General features: G+C 49.8%; 7 protein-coding genes across 7 annotated transcripts; 5 read left to right on the top strand and 2 right to left on the bottom strand.

Annotated features, from left to right (window-relative positions):
• Positions 1-1369: 1369 nt before the first annotated feature.
• Positions 1370-4457, top strand: TRUGW13939_02640 (uncharacterized protein; the record flags this gene model as incomplete). The annotated part of the gene is made up of 8 exons (XM_035485831.1): positions 1370-1448; positions 1516-1684; positions 1739-2072; positions 2135-2438; positions 2832-2895; positions 3244-3678; positions 3743-4185; positions 4243-4457. 8 exons carry the CDS (start codon positions 1370-1372, stop codon positions 4455-4457), a joined length of 2043 nt encoding a protein of 680 aa, XP_035341724.1.
• A 942-nt stretch (positions 4458-5399) lies between these two features.
• On the top strand, positions 5400-8585 carry TRUGW13939_02641 (uncharacterized protein; the record flags this gene model as incomplete). The annotated part of the gene is made up of 3 exons (XM_035485832.1): positions 5400-6414; positions 6545-7376; positions 7433-8585. 3 exons carry the CDS (start codon positions 5400-5402, stop codon positions 8583-8585), a joined length of 3000 nt encoding a protein of 999 aa, XP_035341725.1.
• Positions 8586-9567: 982 nt separating this feature from the next.
• TRUGW13939_02642 (uncharacterized protein) lies at positions 9568-10398 on the top strand (the record flags this gene model as incomplete). Its single annotated transcript, XM_035485833.1, has 1 exon — positions 9568-10398. One exon carries the CDS (start codon positions 9568-9570, stop codon positions 10396-10398), a length of 831 nt encoding a protein of 276 aa, XP_035341726.1.
• A 994-nt stretch (positions 10399-11392) lies between these two features.
• On the top strand, positions 11393-14698 carry TRUGW13939_02643 (uncharacterized protein; the record flags this gene model as incomplete). Its single annotated transcript, XM_035485834.1, has 1 exon — positions 11393-14698. The coding sequence occupies one exon, from the start codon at positions 11393-11395 to the stop codon at positions 14696-14698; it is 3306 nt and encodes a 1101-aa protein (XP_035341727.1).
• A 146-nt stretch (positions 14699-14844) lies between these two features.
• Positions 14845-16698, bottom strand: TRUGW13939_02644 (uncharacterized protein; the record flags this gene model as incomplete). Its single annotated transcript, XM_035485835.1, has 3 exons — positions 14845-16088; positions 16143-16607; positions 16662-16698. 3 exons carry the CDS (start codon positions 16696-16698, stop codon positions 14845-14847), a joined length of 1746 nt encoding a protein of 581 aa, XP_035341728.1.
• A 178-nt stretch (positions 16699-16876) lies between these two features.
• On the top strand, positions 16877-17312 carry TRUGW13939_02645 (uncharacterized protein; the record flags this gene model as incomplete). Its single annotated transcript, XM_035485836.1, has 4 exons — positions 16877-16910; positions 16965-17024; positions 17094-17204; positions 17257-17312. The coding sequence occupies 4 exons, from the start codon at positions 16877-16879 to the stop codon at positions 17310-17312; spliced, it is 261 nt and encodes an 86-aa protein (XP_035341729.1).
• Positions 17313-17778: 466 nt separating this feature from the next.
• On the bottom strand, positions 17779-20230 carry TRUGW13939_02646 (uncharacterized protein; the record flags this gene model as incomplete). The annotated part of the gene is made up of 4 exons (XM_035485837.1): positions 17779-19861; positions 19915-19928; positions 19980-20120; positions 20195-20230. 4 exons carry the CDS (start codon positions 20228-20230, stop codon positions 17779-17781), a joined length of 2274 nt encoding a protein of 757 aa, XP_035341730.1.
• Between the last annotated feature and the right edge of the window lie 284 nt (positions 20231-20514).

Raw genomic sequence — 20514 nt, forward strand, 5'->3', positions numbered from 1 at the left:
TTCGGATCGTTCAAAAATATAAATCTAACTCTATGGAATAAGTATTCATACGCCATACAACCTGAACCATTGGATATGCTTAATAAGACCTTTTCAGCGTCTGCCGAAGGATTATTGATTTATGTACTCCGAGCTTAACCTTGCAACGTTGACGGCACAAATATTATTTATCCATGCATGGAAACTTTTTATTGATAAGCAAATCCTGCCGCAGTGGGACAATATTTCGGCATTTCAAATTGAAGTTACGTCCAAGGTTACATGGCTGACTTAGCCACTCTAGTTTTTTTTCTTGTCCATCAATCAATCAATTGATCGATCAAAGCGATGTCCTCGTGACCGCCGGTTTAACCTATATATATTAAGTATACGGATAGACCTGCATGAGTAGGTGGTCAACTAAGACAGAAAGAGAAACATGCACCGAATCCGCCGGAGAATCAGAGACCGAGCAGCGAATCAAGGGTGTATTTAGGTTAAGCTTGAAATTGAAGAAAATCGAATCGGTCGATGTCGGCATTGGGAGCGGAGAAGGTTATACTACTAGTCTGAGTAGTTGCAAGGCAATGTAACGCATCTATCGTGGGGATGGTGGTAGTTGCATGCTGCGGGCAGAGGACAATAAATATTAGCAGTCTACTAATCATGGAATAACAATGTTTCACAAACTCAAAAGTACATGACAGTCTGTAGACTCTGTACTCCGTGCTCCGTGCTCTGTCATAGTAATATTAATAGATCGGGTCATCAGGGTCATCAGAACTTAGAAGCACAGCCGATACTAACAGATAGACGCACAGTTCGGCTGACGGCTGATCACACCCCAAACTAGGCCCTCTAGGGGTCATTTCTACTACTATTTCTAGACGATCGCCCCTGGACTAAGGCCTTAGTTGATTCGGATCAACGCCCATAATGCCACTCGGACGGGTAGCACGATAGAGCACGCGGCTCTCACTCTTGCGCGATCCCAACAGCTACGTCCAATAGGCGTTTTTCCCGCGTGCGAATACGATGTTAATGTTACAGCGCTGCTGGCCATCCGCTTTTTAACGTGTTGAGATACGTGGTAGAAGCGCATGCAAGGGGAATGGTACACCCCTCTCTATCGTCAGATCAGGCCCTTTGAAGCTAGCTGGTGTTACCCTGGCTGCCTCAACTCAATCTCAGCTCGAGGGGGTCGCCCAGGACGGAAAAGAAACAGCTACTGCGTACTATTAATATCGCCTTGGTTGCCCGGAATGTTGGTTGGTTTCTGTAGTTGCTGGTTCCTGGATTCTTCAAGCCCTGGCTGGATTCTGCAAGGAGGCTGAAATCTGCAAGTTCATTCTCAAGTAAGAGTCGTCGGAAGAGCCTCAACACCAGAACAATGTTCCAGTCAGCCCATTCTCTGGCCGTCGCTGCCCTTGGCTTGTCGGCTTCAGCCCTGGCTATTCCAGTTCGCCGTGGTAAGAAAGACTAGACTCACTAGAGAAACAAGCCTTGCAATCGGAACGGTAGCTGACATAGTGACAGATGTCTCGGCGGACGTGTTGGCCAACCTGAACCTCTTCGAGCAGTACTCAGCCACTGCGTACTGCGCTTCCGATTATAATGCTGCCGCCGGAGCAACTATTTCTTGCGAGGCAGACAACTGTCCGCTTGTCCAGGAAGCTGGTGCAACAGCTCTCTACTCCTTCTATGAGTGAGTCTACCAATCGTGTGTCCATGGATTGAAGCGTACTGACCCCTCCCCCAGCGTTGGAACCGGCGACAATACCGGACTCATCGCCAAAGACGACACCAACAAGCTGATTGTCCTGACATTCCGCGGCTCCCACAACTTTGAGAACTGGATTGCCAATCTCAAGTTTGCCAAGATCGACGCCTCGGCGACGTGCGATGGATGTGAAACTCATGATGGGTTCACCAAGGCGTGGCAGTCGGTCTCTGCCAATATCACGGCCCAGTTGTCGGATGCAGTTTCTGCCAACCCGGATTATCAGATTGTCGCCACGGGCCACAGCCTGGGCGCTGCCCTAGCGACTCTCGCGGCGGTCGACCTGCGCCTTGCTGGAAACAAGGTTGACTTGGTATGGCCTCCGATCTCCGATATCAACTGGTATTTCTCCGAATTGACAACTGACCGAAATAGTATACATATGGCTCCCCCCGTGTCGGCAACACTGCGTTTGCAACCTTCCTCTCGTCACAATCCGGTGGAACCAACTACAGAGTCACGCACACGGATGACCCCGTCCCCAAGCTGCCTCCTCTCGACTTTGGCTACAGCCAGCCAACTCCAGAGTACTGGGACACGGCGGCCACCAACGCCAGCGTCAAGGGGACGGACATCACGGTCGTCCAGGGCATTGACTCGGACCAGGGCAACGACGGAACTCCCACGGGACTGGACATTGCCGCGCACCTGTGGTACTTTAACGGCATCGCGAAGTGCGGTTAGACGGCAATCGTCATTTCCTTGTTCAGCTTCAACATGAAAAAGCCGTTTTCAGGATACTACCCGGCAGTGGCAGGCACAGTGCCAGGTTGAGTTAGTCGTCGGACCGCGCATATGCCAATTTTTGTATATAGTGTCATGGCTTTTTGGTGTATACCCCGTATATAGTTGCCAACCGCGTGTCGAATGACCGATCAACTGACTATTGATTTATCCATCATGTTTCTCACTTTCTTGAACTCTTCCCCTGAAAAGCGCCCGTGGAGCGATCCCGAAGCGATCCCGATAATCCGTAGGCCGTAGCGAACGCTCGGCCCTTTTGCATACGTCTGCGCCGGCAACTAATTGTCCGGCACGATGGATCGACAGCGCTATCAAAGGATGTTCGCAGCGATGGAACTGGCTGGACCTGGATCGACTGGAAGAGCATCAAAGAGAGTTGTTGCAAGAGCGTCGTGAGTGCATTACGTAGACGGGGCGGGCCCACCGGGGCTTGGCAGGCGCAACACGCAACCGGCCAGACCTGCCCACAGCCCGTCCCACAGTACTTGCTTCTTTGCTCCTGGTTCCTCTCTCCTCTCTCCTCTCTCTCTTTCCTCTTGCAAAGAACACCACAGTCACTCGCTGCCCGCCATGAACCTGCGTCCTACAAGCTCAAACTCCGTCGTTTTGACCCTCCTATAAACAAGCTCCCACTACTCCCGCACTATCCGTCTGGGCCAGTCTTGCATTGGTCGGCCCCGGTCCGATGAGCCTTAAATTAGCGTCAAGGCCAGACGACCGATTCCGGAGATGATTCGTAGGGCCGTCGCGATGCTCCTCCATGGAACGGTGAAGCCCATGAGACCGGTTTCAGGCCGTCGCCGCCTGAGGCCTCTCATCCTGGCCCTGATGGTTCTGTGTGGTATCTACTGGATTTCGACAACCCCGAATCACCGCCTGTCGACCTCGATATCGTCGTCACGATCTTCGTCACGCAGTCCGGCCAGCTTGGAAAGGTTCTCGAGCCCGAATGCAAAGGCCGCAGGGGCCGGCCTTCAGGTGCCGGTCTCTGCACCTACGCCTGCGTCGACGGCCTCTAAAAAGGATCTGGTCGTTGCGAGCATGCTGGGAGACAACACCACCTGGCTTTATGATAACCTACCCGACTGGCGGAAGAATGTGTTTGTCGTTGACGATAAAACGGCCGACTTGACTGTTGTGAAGAACAAGGGCCGGGAGTCGATGGTATATTTGACGTACGTTTTGATCTCGTTTGAAAAAAAAAAAAAAACTTCCGTGTCAGAATACTGACAAGTGCAGTTACATTATTGACAACTACGACCATTTACCGGATCACATGCTCTTTATACACTCCTCGCGATACCAATGGCACAACGATGACCCGTACTACGACGGTGTCCCCATGATCAACCGATTTCAGATCCCGTACCTTGAAGAGGTCGGATACGTCAATCTGCGTTGCGCCTGGGTCCTCGGTTGCCCAGAAGAAATCCATCCGATGACAGACAGCGACATAGATGTCGTACACGCCGGTGCATATTTTATGAATGGCTTCAAAGCACTGTTTCCCGGGACTAAGGTCCCGGATGCTGTCGGGGTCTCGTGCTGCGCCCAGTTTGGCGTGGCCAGATGGAAAATCTTGGAGCGGCCAAAGAGCGACTACCAGCGCTACAAGAAGTGGCTGCTCGAGACGGATCTCGACGATGCGATGAGTGGGCGGATTATGGAATACTCGTGGCACAGTACATCTCTCTCTCTCTCTCTCTCTCTCTAGAGAAGATTAAAGCTAACATCATTAGTGATCTTTGGAATGGAGCCAATCCATTGCCCCGACGCTGCAGAATGTTACTGCAAAGTTTGGGGACTATGCGACCTGAATTGCTCACCATGGGATTGCGAGGACCGATATATCCTGCCTCCCTTTTCAAACCTGCCAGAGGGATGGCCATATATAGGATGGAATGGAGAACCACAGGATCCCACTGCACGGGACGTCCCAGAAGTTATCTTCTAGGTCTGTCTTTTATTGGGAATTTTCAACACTTACAAATCAGGAATGATTTCCTGGTTATATAAAACATGGTTGCATTGGCGGCGTTTTGACTTTATATTTGGGCGTCCAAGGCTTGGGAAAACAAGTGCGTTGTTTGGGCATTGTTCGGTTGGGTTTATTTCAATATTAATAACGATATTTATCAGATAGAGTAATAGAATATACGGGGATATTGCTTACATGCCTCAATATAGCAAGTTATAGAATTGGATTAACAAAATCTTTATGAAAGCCTCTTAGCTAAATTTGAGTTTACCTGCCATTAACTGCTAACTGGTTTTGTATCCCATTGATTAACTGTTCCGACATATTTACATTCAAGCCCGCACGCTTACTATGATGCATTCAATCTATACTGGTATGCATACAACCAAGGGCTGGTTAACCACGGAGCTGGAGAAGAGCAAGGTGCCGGTGCAGGTGCCTACATGTAATGCTAGCAGGTCATTTCATGCAAAAGGATGGCCGGCATTTGTGGCTGGTGAGCTTCTCTCTAGGATCTTGTAGATATTACGGTCGATTAGTTGGGAGATTTTTTTAAACAATTTCTTGGCTGTTATAGGTACATTCGATATTTAACCCGTGAATGTATGGGAGCATGAAATTGTGTCTTTACCAAGTCCAAAGAGAACATACGATTCTATTGAGAGGTTCGTAATCCCTGCTCTACATGCATACCTCATGCATGAAGGCGCGCACAGCCACAAGCATCAGGACAAGGCTGAGATGCCCAAACCCCGCTTCTGATTGTAAATTTGCAGTGAATAATTTTCTTTTTATAAATAATGTGCGACATTCACACTGTCTAACCGCAAAAGTTATTGTTTCCTGGTCTATACTATAGATTGACTGCCTAAAGGACGTTTGGTCCTTCGGTGCAGCTATCAACACTTACAAGCCCCTATGGCCTCCACGGCTCTGCCCCATGGTGAGTACACCGTGGGATGGGTCTGCGCCCTGGCAAAAGAACAGACCGCAGCCATGGCGATGCTGGACGAGATACATGCAGACCTTCCCAAGCCCCAGCATGACCATAACTCATATACTCTTGGGCGTATCGGCCAACACAATGTTGTTATCGCTTGCTTGCCCATGGGAATGATAGGCAGTAGCAATTCAGCCACGGTAGCGGCTCACATGTTGTCGACGTTTCCATCAATTAAATTCGGCCTCATGGTCGGCATCGGGGGTGGTGTTCCACCGAAAGTCAGGTTGGGTGACGTTGTCGTTAGCAAGCCAGTGGGTGCGTATCCCGGTGTGGTGCAATGGGATTTTGGCAAGACGAGACAGGAAAATAGCTTTGAACGAACAGGATCCCTGAATAGTCCTCCAGCTACATTGTTGACGGCCCTTACCAAGTTGCAGTCCAAGCACGACATGCAAGGTTCGGATATTCCCAGCCACCTCGAGAATCTGAAGCAGAAATGGCCAAAGCTGGCGCCGCAGTACCTGCGATCTGGCTCGTTAAAGGATGTGGTGTTCCGATCTAGCTATAATCACGTCGAAAAGAAGATTACAGAGAACGAAGATGACTGGGAAAATGACGAAGAGGAGGAAGAAGCACAGGAGAGCTGCGCTTACTGCGATCCAGCTGAAATGGTGAAGAGGAGGCCCCCGACTCGTGATATGCGCATTCACTATGGCCTCATCGCTTCTGGAAACCAAGTTATCAAGGATGCCATTCGCCGAAATGGGATCAATAAGAAGTTTGGTGGCAATGTCCTTTGCTTTGAAATGGAGGCGGCCGGACTGATAAACGATTTCCCATGTCTTGTCATCCGCGGTATCTGTGACTACGCAGACTCGCATAAAAACAAGGACTGGCAAGAACATGCAGCAGCTGTGGCAGCAGCTTTTGCAAAAGAATTCCTTTCAATGGTACCGTCACACGATGTGGAGGTGATGCCAACAATAAAAAGTAAGTTATATGCCAGCTATATATTGATTTCCATGTCTGGTTAGAAACTACATGAGACTGCCTAGATCGACAAGAAATAACATCGCCATTTAGCGTTTTGCACTACTTTGCTGACATGATGGCCGTCCAGGTGTCTACGAGAGTGTCCAAGAGATAGCTAGAAATATCAGCACGCTCACCCAGCGGCAATACAATAAAGAGCAGAAAACTATACTGGACTGGCTTAGCAAAACCGACTACTCTTCTCAGCACAATGACTTTACCAGAAACCGACAACCAGGGACTGCGGAAGAACTGCTGCAGTCTGATCTATTTCAGAAGTGGATGGCCCAGAACAACCGAATATTATTTTGTCCTGGTGTCCCGGGAGCAGGAAAGACCATGACCACATCTTCTGTCGTTAACTATCTCCATGAAAGATTCCCTGAATCTAATACGATTGGTATTGCATATATATATTGCGATTTCCGGCGACAAGAGAAGCAAAGTTTGACGCACCTTCTCTTGAATCTACTCAAGCAATTTGCCCAAGGACCATCTATCCTTCCTCAATGTGTGAAAAGACTTTACGAAAAACATTATCCCAGAAAAACCCAACCCTCCATTGATGAGATCTCGGATACATTAGCCTCTATAATTGCTGAGTTTTCAAAGACCTTCGTCATTATCGATGCGGTAGACGAGTGCAAAACATCTGATGCAGTACGGTCCAAGTTTTTGCACGAGGTATTTAACCTGCAGACGAAGACCAGAGCGAACCTGTTTGTCACATCACGTCACATCCCCGAGATTGAGAATGAGTTTAAAAGGAAACGTGCTGTTTCATTCGAGATCCGTGCTAGTGAAGCTGACATCCGGAGGTATCTCGATGGTAATGTATCAAGATTGCCGTTAGTAGTTCAGGAAAACCCTGAACTAGAAGAGGAGGTAAAGGTTTCAATTATTAACGCGGCAGATGGAATGTAAGTTTTCTTTAGAAGACAACTATTTCTCTTGACTAACTAGTAGCTCCACATAGGTTCCTTCTTGCAACACTTCATTTAGACTCGCTAGAGGACAAAGTAAACCTCAGACAAGTTAAATGTTATTTAGAAAAACTTCCAAAAGGAACTGATGCATACCGTCAGGCATATGAGGAAGCCATGGAGAGAATCCAGAGCCAGAAACCAGGGTTCCGCGAAGTTGCTTTCAAGGCTATTTTATGGATATCCTGCGCTAGAAGGCCTCTGACTCCACAGGAACTGCAACATGCGTTGGCTGTTGTTAACAATGCTTCGGCTCTTGACGAAGCCAATATCACAAAAGCTGAGCTGATTGCCTCGGTATGCGCTGGCTTGGTTATTATTGACGAGGAAAGCAATATTATCCGCTTAGTCCACTATACCACACAGGAATACTTCCAAACCACCAGAGATACCTGGTTTCTTAATGCCGAGACAGATATTGCGAATGCTTGCATTACCTATTTGTCATTCAGCACCTTCCAGTCCGGTATATGTCCAACACATGCAGCATTTGAGGAACGACTACGACACCATCCTCTCTACGGTTATGCTGCAGCGAATTGGGGACATCATAGCCGCGAAGCTCCAGTAGAGTTACAACAGGTGATGAAGGTTCTTGAGGATGATTCCCAAGTTTTTGCGTCCGCCCAGTTCATAATGCCTTCTAAAGATGATAATATTTACAACTTGCACCTGTCACATCCATTAACTGGAGTCCATATCGCCGCATACTTTGGATTAGCAAAAGCGACTGCAGCCTTATGCGAAAATGGACATGATCCAGATTCAGAATCATTGACTTTTAGACAGACGCCTCTATTCTGGGCTGCACAAAGTGGGCATGAGGCAGTCGTAAAGGTGCTGCTTGACGAATATGGAATTAAGATGGAGCTTAACTATGACGATGGTGAAGTTCCAGTGTGGGCTGCGGCAATGGCATTTGAAATGTCGGAAACACTGCTGTTTGATCTTATAAAAAGACTTCCTCTTAGCCCAGAATTTGTTCCACAATTGAAAAGGAAATATGATGAACAGGAACTGGTATCTTATGCAGTAATGGAGATACTGTGTATTAGATACGAGCCTTACATGGACTCGCGTGATGCTTACCGTGAGATACTCCTGGCATGGACTGCGGAACGGCATAAGTTGTTAGAAGGTGGCTGAAATTAAAATAGATTCAGCCCAAAATTTACCACGCTAAACTAGGGTGTTAGCTCTCTTATGTGCTCTAAACCATCAACATAGACGTATATGGAATAAAGACGCGCAGTTCGTTATAATTCAACACCATAGATGTATCAGACGACCATTCTTCTTAAGGCCAGGGTTAGGGTTGTCCGTTATTCTTTAAGGTTGGCACGATTTCGCTCCTCTCTCCTACTATTTATTTTCTTCTTAGGCTTTCAACAATGTCACGGCTCAAAATACTGCAACGATTAATGCCGGTCAGTGTCAATGTATACACGTCATTTGCTGGGACTTGCATATTTCAATGCTGCCAGCTGCACATGTGGTGAATACGTTCCGAATCTTCTCAAGTTAGCCATATAGAACGCTAGTGTTGTCGATTGGCAACGAGAAAGAATTGGATCGGTCATCGTTGATATTGATATACAAGCTAGAATATCGATTCAGCATTGGTAATGCAGGATTTGCACTAGCAACTTGTTTAAACACATGTCAATTGATACTAATGCCTTGCAAGCTCATGACAATGTTGCGTTGGCACACCAGAGATCAAAAAACCAGTGGTTTCTATAAGACCGCGAATATACTCATGTTATTGTCTGTTGCAACAACTCGAACGAAGTTGTTCTTTGCTGGATAAACAAGCCGATGCCAAGAGGGGCAACGGGCAACCTCGGCCTCGGTCCGATGACGTTGGCCATTCCTTCGCTCGCAACTCGACAACCCGGTGCTTTCAAATGAACAAGTTCCTGAGATAAGCGTGCTTTACTGTCGCTAATATGGCCTTACCATAAACTGGTCGACCTCTCACGCCCAACAAATAGCTAGATACAGGCAGCTCCATACCCTCGGCTTGTCCAGCACCGCGGAAAGACTCGGCCTTTTCACGACCACCAAATCAACAACGGATCTCGCATTAAAAGAAACTCTCCTGGAATATTCAACTAATTGATACAATATGCTTATCATCGGCCTGACGGGCTCGATAGCCACCGGGAAATCCACCGTCTCCTCCCTACTCTCGTCTCCACCGCACAACTTACCCATCATCGATGCCGACATTCTCGCGCGCAAGGTGGTCGAACCCGGCACAGCTGGGTACAAGGCGATAGTCAACTACTTTGGACCGAGCACGCCGGAGCTCCTGCTCCCAGAAGATCCCCAGACCGGCCAGCGTGCGCTGAACCGGCCGGCGCTGGGGCGGCGCGTGTTTGGCGATAGCGAGGAGCGGAAACGCGACCGGGCGATTCTTAACAAGGTTGTTCATCCGGCGGTGCGGTGGGAAGTATACAAGTCGCTACTGTACTACTATTTAAAGGGCCATTGGGCGGTGGTTCTGGACGTTCCGCTGCTGTTTGAGTCCGGCATGGATGTCATCTGTGGCGCTGTAGTCGTGGTCGCGGTCAACGACCCGGCCGTGCAGATGGCAAGACTGCGTGCTAGAGATGCACATTTGACGGCAGAAGACGCAGAAAACCGAGTGCGCAGCCAGGGTGATGTACGGGAGAAGGTTAAAAAGGCGCTTTTCCGGAATCGAGTAGCCGAAGAAAATACCGACAAGGGTTCGAGAGGCGTAATTATCTGGAACGACGGCGACAAGGCAGACCTCGAGAGGGAGGTCAACAAGGCCATCTCGGCCATTCAAACCCATAGTCCCAAGTGGTGGTCATGGCTGCTTCTTGCAGCACCGCCCGTGAGCGTTGCAGCGGCCGTGTGGAATATGGCGGTTAATTTTGGTTTACAGAAAAGTTGGGATCAAAAGGCCAAGCAGGACCGGGCGAAATTATGAGATGTCTGGTATACGACTGGATATGTAAATAGTCACGAATTGATTGATAGTTCTAGCCTGTTTTAGTCATTCGTCGTAGATGTATTCTTAGGTATCGTATTTATGTGACCTCCATGTTCATAGGGCGACTAGCGACAACAGGTATCATCGACAATCCAGTCCAAAAATAAGCATACAATGGCGCAAATCGGTGTCGGTGTTCTTTGCATCACAACGGAAGGATTGTGTCCGGAGAGCTCGATCTTGTGGCGGTAGGAAAAAGGATCGCATGGATTGTCGGTATGGAATATGAATCTTCTCAGTAATGTATTTGTTATCGTCCACCTCAACCGGACGAAAAACAAGTTCGTTATATTGACAGCGCGACTCGACGTTCGGAACGTGGGTTGAGGCTCGGTCTGAGAAATACGCTGGGCCAATGGAAAAGCAAATTTGCCATAGTTAGTGTGGGCGTAAAACTCTCTAAGAACCTAGCAAGGGCGGCATCGTGACCAGTTTGTTAGTTCGTGTCTGCCATCTTGGGTTATTGACGCAGTTCCAGTGCTTCTCGAGCAGTGGAAGAAGAAGAAGAAGGAGAAAAAGAAGGAAGAAGAGAGCGGCGGCGCAAAAGGGCAGGAGCCCCCGGAAGAGGAAAGGCCACCACCAGCCCGCACCCGCTTTCCCTCTCGCACTCCAGGGTCGATTCTGCTATATCGCAGTCTTGGGGACACTTTCTATCAGACAATGTGTGGCAAGCAAGCGTTTTATACTGTCGGTATTACGTGGGCTAATCCCTGTGAACAGCCAGGCTATGATGTTGCGCGCGAAGCATTACTTCTCCGAGCCATCGAACATACATGCATACATGTCCGAGAAGAGACATTAGTGGACTCGGATATCTCGCTTCAAATATCAAGGGCATAGTCGCGTGGCATTCTAGGTGCCGGCGATGCATCAATAAGACTCAGATTTGGGTTTCGAGGGATATAATTGGGTCTACTGGGGGGTATATACCATGAGCCCTGCACCGGTTATATCAGAATCGTCGCCGGCCTCCATGGCAAAGGAGGCCAAGGGAGGCCTGAAGATGAACAGTGGCACTGCAAACTCACTGACATTCAAGCATTACACTTATCCTGCCTCGTCGCAACGACCTCCGGTGCCGGCGCCGAAACGACGACGTATTGCAGAGCCTCTGTCCGTGGACAGCTCTGTCTCTCAGAATACTGCCAATACTTTGCATGAAAACAATGGCCTTTGTCAATTGCCACACCAGATCCATTTCCAGACTAATTCTACACTCGATGGGTCGTTTTCGTCGCAGAGTGCAACAACAGATAGGTTTTCCCGCGATGGCTTTGACTCGGAAGCGTCGAATTATAACACGCCGAATACGTCGGCTTCAATAATCTCTGCCATTTCTCAGAAACAGTCCATGTCGCCTTCTATTTTGTTGACCACTGGATTAGATACAGCAAATACCCTGGCCGCTGCTCGGAATCCACCCACTACAACATTAGATACTAAACCAGAGTACGAGCGCGAGGCTCCTGACTATGAGCAGTTCAAACCTCGGTCTTCAATTCCTTCTGGCCTCCCAGGACCGGTTTACGCTCAGCAATGTATTACAGCCGCATATTCGTCACGTCTCAACCCTTTCGCATTACATGAAGGCGAGCAAGAGGCATTGGGGGACCACCTGTGCCATTTACACGTTACTACTTATCTGAATATCCGGAATGGGATTTTGAGGCTGTGGACGCGCAATCCAATGATTAGCGTCACGCGGGAAGAAGCTTTGGGCTGTGCAAAGGATGCTAGATGGATGGGCCTGGCTGATTTTGCCTACGAGTGGCTTGTGCGGAACGGATATATTAATTTCGGCTGCGTCGAGGTACCGGAGGCTGACCTTTTACCTAAAAAGGGCCGCCGAAAAGACGATGGGCGTGTGATTGTCATTGTTGGTGCCGGTGTGGCTGGTCTTGCGTGTGCGAGGCAGTTGGAGGGACTATATCAGCAGTATCGCGACAGAATCGGGTCGTTAAAGGTTATCGTACTAGAAGGACGACGCCGTATCGGGGGACGTATATATTCACATCCTTTGAAAAGCCACAAGGAGATTTTGCTGCCAAAGGGACTGCGACCTACGGCTGAAATGGGGGCTCATATAATTGTTGGATTTGACCGAGGAAACCCGCTGGATCCGGTCATCCGATCGCAGCTAGCACTGCGATACCATCTTCTCCGGGATATTTCTACAATATATGATATTGACGGGTCGCCCGTCGACGAAGTTCAAGATGCGATGGACGAGCGGCTGTACAACGACGTTCTCGACCGCTCTGGGAACTACCGGCACAAAACTCTTATCAATACCACTGCTGAGGGAGATCGTGATATGATGTACCATGGCCGGGATATAACCGTCAGTGATGGCGTGACAGTTCGCCAGTTTGAGGAAGCTCGTGCAGCTGGGACACACCATCTTTTGCTTCCAGCAGCGAGACTACGTCGTGGTATCGGACACAATGCATCTCGTATTCTACCTCCTCCATCTTCGCAAATGGCCGATGCACCAGATGAGGAATTGCCGGCGGCTATGGAATGCCAAAACATGGGATGGAAACTGCGAGATGGTGTTTCTGCTCGAGACGACCTGGATCTCGACAAGATTGCCAAGGCATCTTCGAGCCAGACGCTGGGAGCTGTCATGGACGAAGGCGTCGGCCAATATCAACGCATGCTTCCACTGACGCCCAAGGACATGCGGCTTATGAATTGGCACTATGCGAATTTGGAATACGCGAACGCGACGAATCTCAACGGGCTAAGTTTGTCGGGCTGGGATCAGGACATGGGGAATGAGTTTGAGGGCGAACACGGCCAAATCATCGGAGGATACCAACAGCTGCCTCGAGGGCTATGGGCGTTGCCTACAAAGCTAGACGTGAGAACCAACGAGACCGTCACCAAGATTACATACGACACAACGGGTATAGGAAAGACTACAGTCCATACTGAAAACGGCCCTATTGCGGCAGATCACGTCGTCTATACTGGGTCCTTGGGCACACTTAAACACCGCAGCGTCGATTTCTCGCCTCCATTACCGGACTGGAAAACCGGAGCGATTGACCGGCTTGGCTTTGGGGTCCTCAACAAGGTCATCCTAGTCTTTGATCATGTGTTTTGGGACTCCAACCGGGACATGTTTGGACTTCTCCGCGAAGCCGAAGTGCCCGGTAGCATGTCACAGGCAAGCTATGCTAGAAACAGAGGCCGATTTTACCTATTCTGGAACTGCGTCAAGACAGCGGGCGTGCCGCTGCTGATCGCGCTGATGGCCGGTGACGCCGCACACCAGGCCGAGAGCATGGCGGACGCGGAAATCGTGGCCGAAGTCACTTCGGAACTGCGCAACATTTTCAAATCTAGCCCTGTCCCAGACCCGCTAGAGACCATAGTCACGCGCTGGAAGTCGGACAAGTTCACCCGGGGCACGTACTCGTTTGTTGCAGCCGATGCCTTGCCTGGGGATTACGATCTTATGGCCAAGGGTGTAGGCAACCTGCACTTTGCCGGTGAAGCAACCTGTGGCACGCACCCGGCGACTGTACACGGGGCGTTTTTGTCAGGGCTGAGAGCGGCGACGGATATAATGGACAACATATTGGGACCTATAGCAGTGCCGAAGCCGCTGGTTCCAGCAAAGGAGGGCGAGGTCATTGGGCCTTATAATGGAGGATTCATCAATGCAAACCTCGCTGCTGAAAAAGTAACAACACCAAAAAAGGAATTCACACCAAAGTCCAAACCAAAGCCAAAACCAAAACCAAAACCTAATACAACAGCAACAACAACATTGCCAACCGAAACTCCCACCACCCTCTCCAAAGAACAACAACTATACAACGACGCGCTCCAAACGCACCTCCACAACACCATCGGCTCACCCCCGGCCAAACCAGGCAAAATCGCACTCAACCCATTCCTTACATTCCAAAAGGACTACTGGATCCGCGCAAAGCAGAAATGCGAAAACAACAAAAGAGCAGCCACAAACGATCCCAACGCAAAAGCTGCGCGGGATGAGGTGCGTGCCGTGCTGGGTCAGATGTGGCGCGAGGCGGACGAGCAGACGCAGCGACCATATCACGAGCAGATGGCGGTGAATCGGCAGACGAATAATGAGGTGCTAGAAACGTGGAAGGGCCAGATGGCCGAGTATGAGAAGAGGAGAGCGGAGGAGACGGGGGCGTGGGAGAGGCAGAATCCGTATGACAAGTGGGTGGGCGAGAACCTGAATGTAGGGCACGTATAGATATTTTTATCATTTTATTCTATTTTTTATCATTTATGAGTGATGGTTTGTTATCGTTAGAATAGCGCTGTTTTACCCAATCTTACTGCTCACGAAACCAGTCCCATACATGCATCCAATTCATACTTTATATACAAGTAAATTAATTATAGTAATGTATCATCACCTTTCAAATTCCTCACAACCCTAATCCTCGGCTCCATCCTAAACTCAACCCAAATTCCCCTCGTCACAAACCTTCTCACCACGCCATCCCTCACCTTCTCAAACAGCGCGACACCCGCATCGCCAGCGACTGCGCGTATAATGTTTGCCTCGAGCTGGCCTTGAGCGATATCGCCGGCACGCAGGATTCGGAAGCCAGTGAAGCTGTTTATCGTGTCGATTGTTTGCCATTTTCCTTTTGTTATTGTATTTTTTTCTGTTTCTGTTTCTGATGAAGATTGCGGAATAACTTCAGAGACGTCTTCGACGAGCGCGTAGTCGATGGTCGACCAGAACTGCGGCGTGGCTTTGAGGGTTTCGTTTTCGGTTTTGTCGTAGATCCATGTAGACACCACCGAATCATCAGGATCGAGCTGGAGGAAGCGCGTCACGCCGGTCTGGCAGGCGAGATTGCCCATGTGCAACACAATACGCGGCTGCGTGCCGTCGGCATGTCGGTGCACGCTCTGCAGGGCATATGCTCCGGGGTAATTCGCCGCAGAGGCCGGGAGATAAACGAGCGTGCTGACCAGGAACGAAGCCAGCGTCGAAACGGCCAGAGCGAGGGCGAGGATGCGGTAGACGATGGATTTGGCGCGGCGCGTCCAGATATATGCGGCGCCCTGGGCGGCCGAGGCAGTCAAGGCGGGCACGACGTAGATGATGAAGCGCCATTCCTTGTGCGGAAGGACACTGTACAGACCCATGAATGCTAGCGATGGAAGCAGCAGCGAGACAGAGGCGCGGCGTGTCGCACTGGCCCAGAGAGAGGCGGGGATGCCGACGAGCCATATCAACGGGTTCATTAGAAGCCGGGGAAGCGCATCGACAAAATAAAAGTACCACGGGCTAGTTCCCCATTCAGACGACTGGCCGGCAAGTACATTGAATTTAAACGCTGCAAATTCCGGCCAGAGGGGGAACTGTTGCCAGAAATAAGAGTCGATGAGCACCGTCGTCGACAGTCCGACGAGCAACCCAACAATACCGGCGGGGATGATGTCGCTGATTATCCGCACGCGATTTGTTGCAAGAAGAAAAAATGTATTCATGGCGAGGAAAACGGCAAGTTCAGACCGAAAGATAATCCCTGCAACTGTAATAAGGACCAGGGAGACCCGGTGTCTTGAATGCGCTTTGGCAACAGTCCCCGGTTCAGGGAGAACAAGACGCAAGGCGATTGTAGCTAGACCCGACGATTAGCCCAGTCAAAAACAAACAGAATTTTAGTGGCTAGTACTTATTCCAAATGCAAACATATTCGACAGCGTGCGTGATGCGTAATAGGCAACGTGGAATTGGCTAGCTTGGAAGAGCAGAAACCAAAGCGCCGTCGCCCTCCCAAAAGCCCGGTGCAGTCCTCGAGCATACGACAGCAGAGCGAATGCATTGAACAAGCCGAGAACAGCGCGAGCGAGACACTGCCTGTCCACATGGCTATCCAGCCATAGAACCGGCTGCGAAGCCGCTGCCAGAGCAAGCGCTCCGACAAATGTTCTGGGCACTGCGCCGGGAAAAGAAAAGTGGTCGTAATCACTAGCAATCTTTCGAGCTACCTCTTCCAGCCCCAGACGAGGCGAAGGGATGCCATATTTGAGAATGTCATGGGTGGCCTGGAGGTGGAAGGACTCCTCGACTTTAGTATATGGCGCGGCGAGCAGATGCAATATGATGACAGCGGGGATGGTCAGGTAAATGACGACGTCTGGATTCTCGAATTAACTACAAATTTCATGCCAAAAAGAAATACCAAACGCACCGAATAACCTAGACATGTTTCCACCATTGCTGCGCATTGAACAACTATTGTTGTTGTCGATCGCTGACGACGCAGCGATATCGATAAGTCCCAGTCAAACAGTGCAAACACGGCCAGCGCGATCTGGTTACTTCGAGCAGCGGCAGAACCAACCATGCCTGACATATTCATGTCAACCAGATGAATAACGACCACGCAGGCTCCTGTCTTTGAAGATGCTGTTATTCGGGTTTGGCCGGTTAATATATGGTATATATAATACTCACCTTTTCTCCCGTACTTTCAACTAACCGACTGTTTTAGTTACGGTTCTACTGATCAACGCCGTGTGTGTCCTGTCCGAGGACCGATTTCTTGCCAGAAGTACGCACTCCTTTCACCAAATACATACTACACTCGTCTTCAGGAATTTAGAAAAGCTGACTAGAGTAGTCGGATGGGGTCGCTCACAGCCAGAGCCAGGGTTTGGCTCGAGTTATGACAACTCAAGCGTCAAGGCCAAGACGGTCAATCTGATTACCAGTGTCCGCACTGTGATGCGAAGTGCGTTCCTCCTTGTGTGTTGAACCAAGAGGATATATACTGACGGAGACAGTACCGCTTATTTTAATTAACGCGGTCATCATCATATACGAACTGATCCTGGGATGAGGCGCAACGAAGCAAAACGAAAACAACACGGAAATGGCAATAGCAATCACAATGAATCACGGTGTTTATGTTTACAAGGAGGAAACTACTACGTTTTATACGTTTTGTCATCAGTCAATCGATTAGACATCTAGCGTACAGCTCTTCGAACAAACAACTGAAACAAGCAATACCGATCAATTGGCTTGAAATGCTTGGATAGCCAGGAATTCATGCAAAATAGTAAAAATAAGAATAAAATACCAAACTAACCCTACAACGCCATATCGTTGAACCAGTGCTGTTCCGAGTAAAGGGTATAGGAACCGAGGTAATAAAACACCATCGCGTGCGTGAATCCGAGAAGATGCACCGATGTCACTTTTCTAACGAAATAGTATTTACTATTTCGCTGGTAAATATGTACTAGAATGGAAGAGGACCGAGACACTGTCTATTACGCAAGTGCTCTATTTGAAGATGGCAATCAACCCATCAAGCTCATTGATTTCTTCCTCAGCCCAAACCCTTTCCATTTGTGGTTTGCCTTGTCCTTGTCTTGTTTTCCTCTGGAAGAAGCATCCGGCGTCGATGGAGGTAGCGTTTCTGGAATGACAGGATTTGACGTTGGGGCATCCTCCTCAATGACATGTTCATGTAGTCTTGGATCCGGAGGAGATCCATTCTCAGAAAGTAGTTCTGAACGGGGAAACTCGGACGAAGCCGCTCGTTTGCCCTCTTTCGATACAAACCGATGACTCAGGCTCTTGCTACTGCGCCGGAATCGATTCAAGCTGCCTGTGAGCGTCTTGTGTCCGTTTTCTCCGTTCTCTATTTTTCGGTCCTCTTCGGCTTTGCTTGCCTTGCTCGCCTCACGAGCGGCTTTCATGTCGGCTTCTTCTCGTCTCGTGTCCTCTTTACGCTTCGCTTCTTGTTCTTTCCGCCTCTGTTTCTCGGCCCTTTCCTTGTCTTTCTCCGCGGCCTTTCGCTCCTTTTCTTCTCTGGCGCGTTCCTTGCGAGAGTGGACATCGCTCTTCTTCGGGCTAAGGCTCATGGGAGGATCTGACGGAATTGGAGGGACTGGAGGACTTGTGGAAAAGGCATGTTCCGGGTGCGTTGACATCTGAGGCGCCGTGGGCACGGCTTTCAACGGACTGAAACGATGGGCGTCGTCATCAGGAGGGCCTTGGTAGGTTTGAATGTGGTTGAGCGGCGAGGAAAGCGGAACGCCGTTGCCTTCTTTGACATCCGCAGTGCCATTGACTGGATGCAAACCTTCTTGCTCCTGTTCTCGCTGCACGGCTTCAAATGTGGTTTCTTGGTAGAAGAGCACATACGCGCAAGCCAAGCCGGGGCGATCGCCAAAGAAATTGCGTACGTAGTTTTTGTCAACAGGCTCCACCATTTCGTCGTCAAACAAGAGCCAGCCTCGGTCTTCGGTCTTGATGATAGCCACGTAGTGGCCGTGATAGGGGCCACCGCCGATGTGGACGACCACGGCATATAATTCGTAGAGACGATCCGGGTCCTCGGCGTCATCTGTGGTATTGAATAGTCGTAGGTGATAAGGATAGACAACACGGTGGAAAAGCTTCTGTAGTCTCTGCAGATCTTCGGTGTATTTGAAGCGTTTCAAGTGCAAAGCCAGAATCTTGGGCAGGCGTTTTATTTTCATCCGTTTCTCCGCCTCTTGAAGCCCGCCGCAGTTGTCACAGTGGAACTTGTTCCGTTCGCACAGCATCTCCTCGGCGGAGAACTTGCGTAGACAAGAGGTTACGGAGGAGTGCTGTTCTAAATCTACCGACAAGTCTAAAAACACCTCGTCTCGCTGGGAAACCTTCTCGCAGGTCAAACACTGGGTTTCTGATGTCAGGGTCCCCTCGAAAAGCTCATGGACCCATCGACTTGTATTTGGTGTTTTCGAACCGGTTGAGCCTTCCACTCGGGTGCTAGAGGACGGTGCCGAGGAATCCGTGACAGCCACCGTCTGCTCCGAGTCGGTAGAGTCGACTGGTGCATCTGTTATTTGCTTGGACGATTCGGCCTCGACATTAGTGACCACCTCATTGAGCAGGAGGTTGAGGAACTCGTGTGCATCCTGATGCATTGCTGTTCGAAACATTTCATTCTCGCGTCGGAGCACCTCCAAAAAATGCTGGGGCCGCACGACACCCATCTTCGACTGGCTTGCAACCACCGACTCAAAGATATCTTTCAGAGACGTGAAAAGAGATTCCGACATGCCATAACTGACGGAGTTGTCTTTTGTATCGAGCAGAGGGAGCGTCTGTATGGCAACTTTCTTCTTGTACTCTGGAGAGTCCTTATCCTCGGGCTTGGTGGGCTGGGCGGGCGTCACGCCGGCACTTCGTGACGAGGATTGTCCGGCGGCAGTCTTTGCCTTTGCGGCGGCAGCTTCGGCTTCTGCAAAGGCCTCTGGGCTTTGAAATTTCAGGTTCTGGGCGAGCGCGGTCTCGAGGGTTTCGATGGGCGTTCGTTTCGGGTAGTTTACAACCGCTTCTCGAAAGGGAACCGAGTAGTAGAGACACTGTAAAATAGAATTGCAATAACTGGTATATAGGTCAGCGAGTTTCCGGTTTCTGTTCAGAAGAGCATGTCGTACCATGTGTTTCCATACTGAGATTGCAAGTTAGCATCATATCAGATATTCAAGTTGACTGCACTTACATTCTCCATGCCAAAGAATTTGTCACTACCGTCGCCCCGGACCGGGCCCGAATCCAAGAGCATCTTCTCCAGCGGAGTCATCGGGGGCGCATTAGGGTCCTTTTTGGGAGGGCTGGGACCCGAGGTGGGCGAATACGGGCCCTGTAATGATGGCAGTGTCAGCATTGTTTACCGAACAAAAAAGAAGATTCACAGGGGTGCGGGTGCAGACGTACAGCATTGCCCCTCAGATTCTTGAAGAACGACCCCATGTTGTTTCAACAGCACGGCGGGTTCGAGAAGAACGGGTTCATCTGGTAGCTGTGGTACCCCAGAATGTAGTCGGCTCCGCCACCGGTCGGCACGGCCGCCGCGCTGATAAATGAGGGCACAAGGGCCACTGGGTATGGTGGTGCGAAAGCGCGAGAAGCGAGAAGCGATAGAGGAAGCGTTTCTCGAGTGCGAAATGGATCGATCAAGGGTGGATTCGCAGGCAACTAATTCTAATTGCTGCCGGTTCGTTCGGTAGGGATGGCTGATCGGCAGCGGTCGAAAG

The sequence above is a fragment of the Talaromyces rugulosus genome, chromosome II (genome assembly GCF_013368755.1).
Source record: "Talaromyces rugulosus chromosome II, complete sequence".
Lineage (NCBI taxonomy): Eukaryota > Fungi > Ascomycota > Eurotiomycetes > Eurotiales > Trichocomaceae > Talaromyces > Talaromyces rugulosus.